The sequence below is a fragment of the Propithecus coquereli genome, unplaced genomic scaffold (assembly GCF_000956105.1).
Source record: "Propithecus coquereli isolate 6110/MARCELLA unplaced genomic scaffold, Pcoq_1.0 Scaffold123, whole genome shotgun sequence".
NCBI lineage: Eukaryota > Metazoa > Chordata > Mammalia > Primates > Indriidae > Propithecus > Propithecus coquereli.
The window spans coordinates 4,338,592-4,350,143 of NW_012136414.1; the positions used below are offsets into that span (position 1 = coordinate 4,338,592).

Genomic DNA, 11,552 nt, shown 5'->3' on the forward strand with positions numbered 1-11,552 from the left:
TTTTGTTGTCTCCTTTCCTGGCTTTGGTATCAAGGTGATATTGGCTTCGTAGAGTGAGTTAGGAAGGATGCCATCTTTCTCAATATTGTGGAATAATTTCTGTAGTATAGGTGTGAGTTCATCTTTGAATGTTTGGTGAAACTCTGGAGTGTAGCCATCTGGTCCGGGGCTTTTAGGGTTTTCTTCATATCAGATAGTAAATTGTGAACAGAGATAATTTTACTTCTTCCTTTCAAGTTTGTATAACTTGTATTTTTTTATTCTTATCCAATCGCTGTGGCTACAACTTCAAGTACTATGTTGAAAAGGAGTGGTCAGAGGGGCATCCTCGTCATGTTCCTGATCTTGGAGGAAATGCTTTCAGTCTCTAACTTACATTGAGTATGATGTTCATATATGTGAGTTTTTCACATATGGTTTTTGTTATGTTGTAGTTTCCTTCTCTTCCTAGTTTGTTGAGTTTTCTTTTTTTAATCATGAAAGGGTATTGAATTTTTTCAAATTCTTTTTCTTCATCAATTGAGATGATCATGTGGTTTTTACTTTCATCCTGTTAATGTAGTATATATTACATGGATTGATTTTCATATGTTGCATTCCAGGAATAAATCCCACTTGGTCATGGTGTATAATTCTTTAAACATGCAGCCAAATTCAGTTTGTTAATGTTTTGTTGAGTATTTTTGCATCAGTGTCCATAAAGGATATTGATCTATAGGTTTTTGGGGTTTTTTTTGTTTTGTTTTTTTGTAGTGCCTTTGTCTGGCATTGGTATCAGGGTAATCCTAACCTCATAAAATAAATTAGAAAGTGTTCTCACCTCTTCAGTTTTTTGGAAGAGTTTGAAAAGAATTGATGTCATAACACTATTTTAAAAATAGTATCCATGGACAATTCTGTAGGGTATATTATCGTATTAGTTGTTACTGTGTAGTTAGTGATGCTCCAAATTATTTGTAATGCCTGCTTTTAAAAGCTAGACATTTCACAGATCTGGAGGTACAAGGGGCTCATTGAGGCTGTCAAAAGTTTTTAAGGACTGATCCTGTGAGTAACATTAAAGCTATGACTTCTACAAAATATGTGACTAAAAAATTGGTTGCTCACTGACCCGCTAGCCAATTTCTAGGAGTGTTCTTGTCAACAAATACCATGTAGCGTGCAATTGATATGAAAGGGACAAAGAAGGAAAAATATCAAATAATTGTACACAGTGAAAGGAGAAAATGGGTGATGATGGCATACACAGAAGAATGGGAGTGGGAGATTTAATGTATGAAGCTGGCAGGCTGGGCTCACTTCACTTATCTGCTAGATAGCAATGTTGTCTGCTTGTTTTTTGTTTTTTTTTTTTTTTTTAGCTTTCCAACCCATCCAGACCACTTAATACTAAAGGGGCTGGTGTATCACTAAATGCAAAAACTTTTAAAAGACTTTAAAATACTGGCTTTGACGATAGCAGAATTTGTATTTTCTGTAGTAATATACCAGTTATGCCTATTGGGAACTTAATAAACTCTTGTTTTTAATTATTCTTGTATTCATACCTTTTCTTTAAAATGGACATCCTGATTTGAAGAGGTGATTTCATTGCTGACACATTTAATTTAATCTCAAAAATGTGAAAAAGAAGTTATAGAAAAGCATTTTACAGAAAGATTGGAAAGATTTCAGTTATCTTTTTTTTTTTAAAAGGATCTGTGGCTGCGGCTCTGGAGAATCTGGCTGTGCCGTGTGTGGATGCTGCAAGGCTTGTGCAAGAGAGTTGGATGGTCAGGAGGCCAGACAAAGAGGCATTCTTGATGCAGTGAAGGAAATGATACCTTTAGATCTTCTTTTAGGTAAATTGATTGATTATACTGAACATGTCCTCAACTTAGCAATTTTGATAGTTTAAACAATTTCTTTTTAGATACATGTTAAAAAAGTTAAGATAGTAGTTAATATATGCAGTAGTGCTCTTAATGTAACTGACAATATGACATTATTAAAGAGATGAGATTTCTTTTTCCCTTTTTGGCCAAGAATTCTTTGTTTTCTTTTTTTATTATATTTAACAAGTTATCCTCTGAAGCACCTTTTTTGCTAAGATTCTTGTAGTAAAAATTATTGTGTTTTAGGTAGTGTTTTTACTAGCTTTTACTTTGTTGAATTTTGTATAGTTCTGTCATAGCTATTATGTAACATACATTTTTTTGGGGGGGGTGGGCTCCATCATCTAGCTGTCCCAGTACCTGGGGTTAACATTGAAGAACACCTTCAGTTACGACAAGAAGAAAAACGGCAGCGTGTAATCAGAAGGCACAGATTAGAGGAAGGAAGAGGTAAGATGTAGCTACAGAGAAAAAGTATATGAAAGTCAATTTTCTTATTCTGTACTGAGACCACCAAAAAGTTTACAGAATAGGCTGATTTGGTAAGAAATCACTAAAATTGAAATTAGTAACATTCTGGTAACTCATGAAAATCAGTGAAAATATTCAATATATTTATAATTGTGCTAATAATAAAGGTTTAATACAGTAGGGTGTTTATAGCATAAGTCAACCATATTAAGAATTGTGCCATCTGCCAAATATCAATGACTTTAACAATGGCAACTTTTTAAAAAATACAAATTCTGAGAACTTGTCCTTCACCCAGACTTTGGATTCGTCTGTTTCAACATGGAACAAAATTCAGTTTAATCTAGTGTTTTCACTTTTTTCCTTAGTCATTCACAGTCATTATCATTTGGGCAAAGTCCTACTATGCTTCCCTCTAATCCGGTGCATATTTATGCTTTTATGTGCCTTTTGTTGTAAAAAGCTTATTCTAGTTATATGCAACAGGAGGAAGATGGCAAGTCTGCAGGTTTTATTTGCAAAGACAGGTTTGTTTATCTTTTCTTGATTGTTTATGACCATTTCTTGGCTTAAACATGCATTGAACAATGGTTATAATTTGTATTTTAATGTAGATCCAACAAGCAGAGATAAATATTAAGTATTACTAAAACTATTGTTGCCTGGTAGAATCTTTTCTTTATAGGATTAAGACAAATGTGACAGAGGTCTGTGATTTTATTCCTCTGCTAGGCAAAATCATGATTGGAAATATTTATTGATATTGCCTTTTTTAAATACTAGAAATGGCATGATATTTGATACATGAGATAAACCTGTTACCCATTTAACCATCATTATACATTTTTATAGCTGTTCTTTTTGTTAATATAAAATGGAATAAGTAATAGAACATATAGTACACATGATAAATTCTCATTTTATTAAACATAAATTGTAAAACATATACTTGGAACATGAAGATTGCTCTTTATAGCATCTGGTATTGATTAATACAGTTAATATTTGCTATTAAGTTTGGTTTTGCTTACATAAATCATTTCCTTTAAAGGGTATTTTAATGAGATCAATGTGTATATACTCTTATTTTATATAAATATGTGGGAAAATTGGATGGTAAATATTGCTTAGAAAACAGGATAGAATTTAAGTGCTGGGTCTTTCTTACATGGTAATTGATAATTCCTATTCCTTTTATGTCGATACGATTTGTTAAAGATTAGTTATCAGTGTATCTCTTTGCTACCTGTTTTTTGTTTCTTTGCCAATACTAGGTTGAGTTATATGAATTAACCTACAAAATGCAGCAATTTCTTATGTTTCAACCGAAGTATAGCAAATCCTTCTCTTGGCATTTAAGTACTTACTTAATGCTGTCTATCTTGTTACTTTTTTTTTCTCCCTATAAAAGAAGCTATTCTTCTTTAGGTGTAGTATATTTCTGCATATTGGAAATAAAGGAACGTTGAATTATGCATTGGTGATTTGACATAACTTGGTGATTACAGAATATTTTTTTGCTGTTTATTTTAAAATTTGTCATAGAACTTTAAAGTGTAAATCATAAACTCTAATCATGTAACAGTTAAAAAACTCTTCTACTAGTTAAATATTTAAAGCAATTATATTATTTTGTCGATTTTACAAACACTGACTTAGGTTCTGGGCAGTCAGTGTATATTTTGTGATAAATAGGTTTCATCTGCAGTCCTAAATATACAGAAACGCTTTAATAGAAACACTTTATTCAGATTATTGATGCACAAAAATTTTGTCTTATCCTTATATTTTGGTTGAACTCTTTTACACATATCACCCACTTTCATGTTTGTTAAACAGAAAATGTAGTATCTTTTCTTGATGAATTGGGATCTGCATTATGGACCTCTATTATGGCAATCCTTACTTTGCATGATACTGAAATTAACTGAAATTCATGCTTATTGGAACCATGTTCTACCTTTGCTCAGTTACCATAGTTACTGTGGAATCATGCAAAGTGAGAACATAGTTCCCGTATGCCTGTGTTTCAGTTAATGCAGCCTTGTGCAAAGTGATGCCTGTTTGTACATTTTGTTTATTTTATAGAAATACTTTTGCTTTTAAACAAGAATTCTAACTATGGATCCATTTTTAAAAATTCAAACTTCAGAGTCATATTCAGTAACTTTGGAAATCATTATGCTGTATTTAATAATTAAAATAACAGTATCCTGTTGTGACACTTTTATGATCTTATCTTTATATTCCTTCTCAGCATTCTATTAAAGCACTTTATAAGAAAACAAATTTGTTTAAGAAAACAAACTTGCTTTTTTTTGACACAGGGTCTTGCTCTTTTGCTGGGGCTAGAGTACAGTGGTATCATCATAGCTCACTGCATCCTCAGACTCCTGGGTGCTCAAGCGATCCTCCTGCCTCAGCCTCTGAGTAGCTGGGACTATGGGTGTATGCCACCACGGCCAGCTAATTTTTATATTTTTTGTAGAGATGGGATTTCACTATGTTGTTCAGGCTGGTCTTTGAACCAAGTGATTCACCCACTTCAGCCTCCCAAAGTGCTAGGAGTACAGGAGTGAGCCACCATTCCCAGCCCAAGAAAACAAAATCGAGGGTACACAGATATACCCACACTTGCAAGGGAAAAAACTAGAAAGATAAATACCAAAATATTAAGTGTTTTTTCCTGAGAAGTGAGTTTATAGGTGATTTTTATTTTCTTCTTTACAATTAGTTTTCTAAATATTCTCCAGTAAGCATGTTACTTTAAAAGAATAAGAGTTAGGATTTAAAACTTAAGCCATTGTTTTTTGAAAGATATCAGTTAGTTTTAAGGCATTTATGCTTTACCTTTGCATTTTTAAGAAATATTTTATTTGGATGGAAGAATGCCTTTCAGGTGCTATGCTTTTCATTATTTTAGTGCAGTTGTTCTCAAAGGGACCAGCATCACTTGGATACTTGTTAGAAGTACCAGTTCTCAGGCCTCACCCGAGACCTTACTGAATCAGAAACTTGGGGTAGGGCCCAGTAAATTGTGCTTTTACAAGCCTTCCAGGTGATTCTGATGATGTTAAAGTATGAGAACCACTATGGTAGGTCAGTGGTGTTCACAGTTTATTCCATTAACCTTCTGTGTCAGAATCACCTGGGCCTAATGAATCAGAATTTTCCAGGTCAAGATTCCTGGAAACACATTTGAGTCACATACACGGTGTTCTAGGGCTCTGTGCTAGAGAAGATTATTAGTCTTGCTTTTCCATGAGGAACAGAAATGTTAAATAAATTTTTAGTGTTCTAGCTGCAGTATATACCTGTCTTTTATTTTCTTGGCCTCTGCTTGGTACGTTTTAGAAACTAACAGTTTGGTAATGTTAGTAATTATGGTCAATTACAGTAATTGGCTTTTATCTGTGTTAATGTTTCATATTTTCAGAATTAGATTATGTTAAATTATTTTACTTGTCTATCATCCTATATACCAAGTCTCAGTTAATTTTTTTAAAGTTGATCAAAATACTGGGACCTAAATCTGGTACTAAAGCCTTGTTTAGTCAGCCTCAGGCCTGTTGATGTAATTTAGCTGATATTTATGATCTCCTATAATGGAATGTGCTTTTGAACCCCCAGAAAGCAGTGTTATTACTGCTTTTTGATAAATTTGGAACTTTGTCTTTAATTTAAACTTTTGTGCTGTTAATCTTTCAGATAACATTTTTCTTAAATTTACATTTTTAGATAGATATTAATAGTATTCATTTACAGATTTTAGTTCAGTGGTTTGTGACAATTTTCACTCTTTTAGATTACACTGAGTTGATTGATATATTAAGTCTCTGAGGACTTGTATTAACTGTATTAGTGTAGTGTTTCTTCTATAGAATTCTTAACTAGAACTCTCTAAGTCATCAGAAGAACTAATGGATGATTATATCAATGATCTTATCTTTATAGCCCTTTTCAGCACTCTCTTGTAAGGAAAGTTGAACTCCAGTAGTGTTGGCTACTTTTCCTTCTTTCTTTTCCCATAAGTGTTAAATTTTCATAATTGTGAGCTCTGGATGGGGTAAGCCCATGTCCTGGCTTGGCTGTGACAGTCCTATATTATACCTACTGTCCAGACATACTTCTTGCCTACTGTCCAGGCGTATTTCTTAGTAGTGCCTATTTTTACTCAGTAGAATCTATCTCATTTGGATAAGTTATATGATTAGCCTAGCTACGGAGCAAGGTAGTTAAGAGCTTGGGTTGTAAAGTTAGACTTTGGATTAAATCCTGGCTTCTTAACTGGGAGCGACAACTGTACCTACCTAAATAGGTATGTTAATGAGGATTAAGTAATATGCATGAAAGTGCCTAGCATGTACTATGCCCTAGGTAAATATTCCATGATGATTATGGTGGTAGTGGTAGACTATTTAGGAGGCTTCTCTTCAAACTTGATTCTTTTTCACCTGTGGCCTTGACTTAATTGCTTTTCTTACAACATTGGGGCGCTAATCACAAAACTTGGAATATTATTAAGAAAAATCCCCAACAGTTTTTCTAGAATAAAACAGATTCCATTTTGATAGGAAAAAATCAGTTTCCCATAGTTATAAATTAGAATATAAAAAAAAGTATTGTCTCTAATTCCAAAGTGATTGAGTTGATGTTGCTATTAAGTTTTATATTTTATTTTATTTCATTTTATAAATAAATAAATAAATAAGACAGAATCTCACTCTGTTGCCCTGGGTAGAGTACAATGGTGTTGTGGTACCTCACTGCAGCATTAAACTCCAGGGCTTAAGTGATCCTCCTGCCTCAGCCTTCTGAGTAGCTGGGACTACAGGCAAGCACCATGACCCCTGGCTAATTTTTCTGTTTTTAGTAGAGACGGGGTCTCATTCTTGCTCAGGCTGGTCTCAAACTTCTGAGCTCAAGCAATCCTTGCACCTCAGCCTCCCAGAGTGCTAGGTTTACAGGTGTTAGCCACAGTGCCTGGCTTGCTATTAATTTTGAAGCCTTTAAAACCATTATGTTTTCTTGTATTAGCCTATACTCCAATGCCACATAAAAATCTCTTTTTAAATTAAAATATTATATGAAGCATTTAGAAAATATAAGTAAGAGAAAATATCAGTATAATTCTTCACGCAAAGGTAATCACTAACGGAATTTTGGTGTAAATTCTTACAATTTTTTATGCATGATTTTTGCTTAGTTATTTTATGTAATTTCATACTGTGATACATACTGTGGCCCCATTTTTTCTCCCTTAGTATTATATAATAAAAATATTTTTGTGCTTTATTGCAAACACCATATTAAAGTAATATAGGAACTTAGGTCAAGATTTTCCACAAACCTATTCTTCAGTTCAGTTATTGTTTATGTTTATTTCATTGTCATCTTCTAATCAAGTTTTCTGCATTTCTAGTTAAATCATTGATTGAATTTTGTTTTATATATTTTCTTAGTGTTATATATACTTTTATTTTGATAGTGTTTTTTCCCTACCTTCCCATTTGCCCCCACTACACACAGGAGGTTAATAGTCTCATAAGTATACTTCCGTGTCTCACTCTATTCATGTGCAGATGTCTACACATATGTGAAAGGATAGGCATATGTTTATTTACAAAAGTGATATTATGTATACATTTGCAACATCTTTTTCTCATTTTGCAAAACAAAATGAACACATACTAAGTAAATATAGATCTACCACATTCTATTTGGTAGCTACCTATTATTTTATAATATGACTGTACCACAATTTATGCAACCATTATTTTGTTGATGGACATTCAGGTTATTTTCAGGTTTTTTTGGATTTTACTATAATAAATATTCTTAAATTTAAATTCCTATACATTAATGGTGCTTTCTTTTGTTTACGTAGTAGAGCTTATATAGTAGCAATAAAATGTATGGGTTAGAGAGTGTATATGTTTTAAAATTTAATAGATAATTCCTATAGTTTTTAAAATGTTACAAGAATTTATATTCTCAAGACTAATAGTATAAGAGTGGTGTTTTCCTATAGCATCACCTGTATTATTCTCAAAAAACATTGGTGAACAATGTTATCTCACTGTTAATTTAGATAGCAGAACTCATTGTTAATTTAAATAGCACAAAAGCATTTCCAAGTTTTTTTTAGGATAGATTTCTAGAGGTGCAGTTGTTAGGTCAATGGACAAAAAGTTTTAAGGTCTTGAAATACATCACCAATAGCTTTCTGAAAGACTCGTACTGTTTAATACTGCCACTTGTTCCATGCACTCTGCCTGCCTGCTCTGATGGGCTCTGAATAATCCATTGCCTACACATGAGTGGACAGAGCTTTTAAATATCTAAATCTGGTCATTCACACCCCTGTTTTGTTCACTCCTCTCCCAATGCGAGAAGTAACCCAAAAAGTTCTGTTTATTCAGAACTTTAAATAGCTTTTGATTATGTCTACTTTACAAAATCCCACTGCATTTTCCTTAAACCAGGCTACTTCTCCTTTCCCTGAATTATAGCAAAAAGTGTTTTAATTGGCCTTATTCCCAGTCTTATCCTCTTCTAAGCTATTATCCACCTTCTATCCAGAATGTTATCAGCAGCAGCACTTATCTGTTTAAAACCAAAAGGGTATTCAAAGTCCTTAGGATGAATTCTTTATTTTTATCTCTATAGCCTCATCTTTATTTTCATTCCTGTTCCCTGTCCCCTCATTTTTTCCCTATCTTTTGAATCGTTAGAGTGCTGGATACCTCCTTTATCAGACCTCATGTTTGTTATATGATATTTGTCTTCTTGTACCTCTAAACTCCCTACTTTCCCATCTTCACGTTTTGTTAGCTGCTCCTTCAGTGTCCTTTTCTTTTGTCATAGCACACTGTTTCACAGTTTGTTGTTTAGTTGTGTGTAAACTCTCCCCCGCCCCCAACGCCCTGCCCGTTAGATTGTGACCTTCTTTTTTTTTTTTTTTTTGAGACAGAGTCTCACTCTGTTGCTGGGGCTAGAGTGCCATGGCATCAGCCTAGCTCACAGCAACCTCAAACTCCCGGGCTCAGGCAATCCTACTTCCTCAGCCTCCGAAGTAGCTGGGACTACAGGCATGCGCCACTGTGCCTGGCGAATTTTTTGTATATATTTTTAGTTGTCCAGTTAATTTCTTTTTATTATTTTTTTAGTAGAGACGGGGTCTTGCTCCTGCTCAGGCTGGTCTCAAACTCCTGAGCTCAAACGATCCACCCGCCTCCACCCGCCTCGGCCTTCCAGAGTGCTAGAATTACAGGCGTGAGCCACCGCCTGGCCAGATTGTGAGCTTCTTGAAGCAAAGATTATATCTTGTTTACCAAGGGTTTCTGGGACCTGGCCTGGTGCCTAAATTGTAACATGTCTTTGTTGAGTAATTGAAAACAGCTTAAGGACTTGTCATCATTTCTAGAGTGAAGTTTTATGACATAAAAAGGTTTTAATTATCTGTTTTTTTGTATACTACTCCAAACTAATTTTCCACCCCTTTTTGCTCTATAACCTATACACCATTCATTTCAACTATGTGTGTTTTTAATGCTTATACAGTATTGTTTAACATCTTCATGCTTTTATAAATCCTATTCCTTTTGACTGAAATGCTCTCTCTTTTCCCTTCCTTCTCACTTGTTAAACTTTTTCTCATTCTTTGAAACCTCTCCGATTCTCCTAAGTTGATTTGATAGCTTTTTATATTTTATTATATAATGTATATAGAATTCCTTTATAGCATTTATCTTAATATATTGTAGTTCTTTGTTTTATTTCTATTTTCCTTAGTGGATTGAATTCCAGTGTCTTTGTCATTATATCCATGACACCTAATGTCTGCTACATAAAAGATGATAGAAAATGGCAACTAAATGAATGACTGAACTATATTTGAAGAAACATTATTTTAGCCCATGGGATACAATAATACTTTAGAGCCTGATGACCTTAATTTTTAAGCATGATTGCTTATGAGCCTTCTGGATTTATACTTCAAAAGATTTGAAAACGGTTGAATTTAGTGATAAGCTGAATAATGAATATTACAGGTACAGTATATTTTAATGGGGAAAAATAATTCTCAGGTAGGATTTAGAAAATGGTAATACAATGTAATATTTACAACTCTTCTCAGGAAAATGGATGGCTAAAAAATATTTACAATTCTTTTGTGTGGTTGGAAAGTATTTTTTAGAGTAATTTGTATTATCTCCTTTAGTAACAGTTAAAAAATAATACGTGTTAAGGAATTGATTTTTCTTCATATTTGAAATATATCAATATTATTACATTTTAGAAATGGAACTCAGTTTATATACTCTTAGCTTGAAAATAATTGGTACTGCATTACTGGGAAATAATATTTAATTATTCTATCAATACTAAATTAGCATATTTCTATCTGTAGTAGTCATAGAATATATTACTCTTGGCTTTGCATAGAATTGGTGCTATTTAGCATTTTTTTCTATATTGGAAACATAAATGAAATATATTTGTTCTATTTGTTTTTTATGTTTAATGAAGGGTACTTTGATATTTAATTTGACATTTGTGAAATTTTCTTAGAGGGCAATAGTTTCAATTTGTCCTGTCTTTAGAAAAATTAAACTGAAGATCAATGGGGAATTATGAAAATACTTGCTTAAATTAAAAATTTTCAGTGCTTGTATACTGTCATAATTCTGTTTAATTACTGCTGTCAAATTTAGAATGTTTTCAAATTTAAGGCATTTTTGATGTTGCTAAAACTCAAGAAAACTGTAGTTCAGTTCTATAAGAAAAAAACTAAAATTTTAAAGAGTAACTTAATTTCTTTTTCTTTGCAAGCTAAATGTTAATGGGGAAAAGTGACTTTTAAAATTTTATTAAAATAAATTTGGCTGTAGATTCTTTCCTCTTAAATACTATGTAAATGAAAATAACTATAATCTGTGTATGTATTGAGATATATATAGTGGTACTTCAAAAAGAAGAGATTTAATAAAAGATGGTTAATGTTCCTAAAATGTTACTTGGGTTAGATGCCTCTCTTCACCATCAATATAAAGCTGAGGCTACTTTTCTTTCTGTGTGTGTGTGATAGACATTTTTTGTTTTTGTTTTGTTTTGATCATCTGGTTTTCTTCTGTCATGACATGTAAAGTCAATAATATTTTTATCTTGGTTTTATAGCAAGATTGATACAAATATTAAATCTAG

The 11,552-nt window shown here is 32.8% G+C and overlaps 1 protein-coding gene across 1 annotated transcript in view; it reads left to right on the top strand.

Moving 5' to 3' along the window:
- MYCBP2 (MYC binding protein 2, E3 ubiquitin protein ligase) overlaps positions 1-11,552 on the top strand; it is a 279,976-nt gene that overhangs the window by 89,630 nt on the left and 178,794 nt on the right. Inside the window, exons 16-17 of the mRNA XM_012637759.1 lie at positions 1,696-1,841; positions 2,223-2,324. Coding sequence (XP_012493213.1) covers positions 1,696-1,841; positions 2,223-2,324 — 248 coding nt within the window. The remainder of the gene's footprint in view (positions 1-1,695; positions 1,842-2,222; positions 2,325-11,552) is intronic.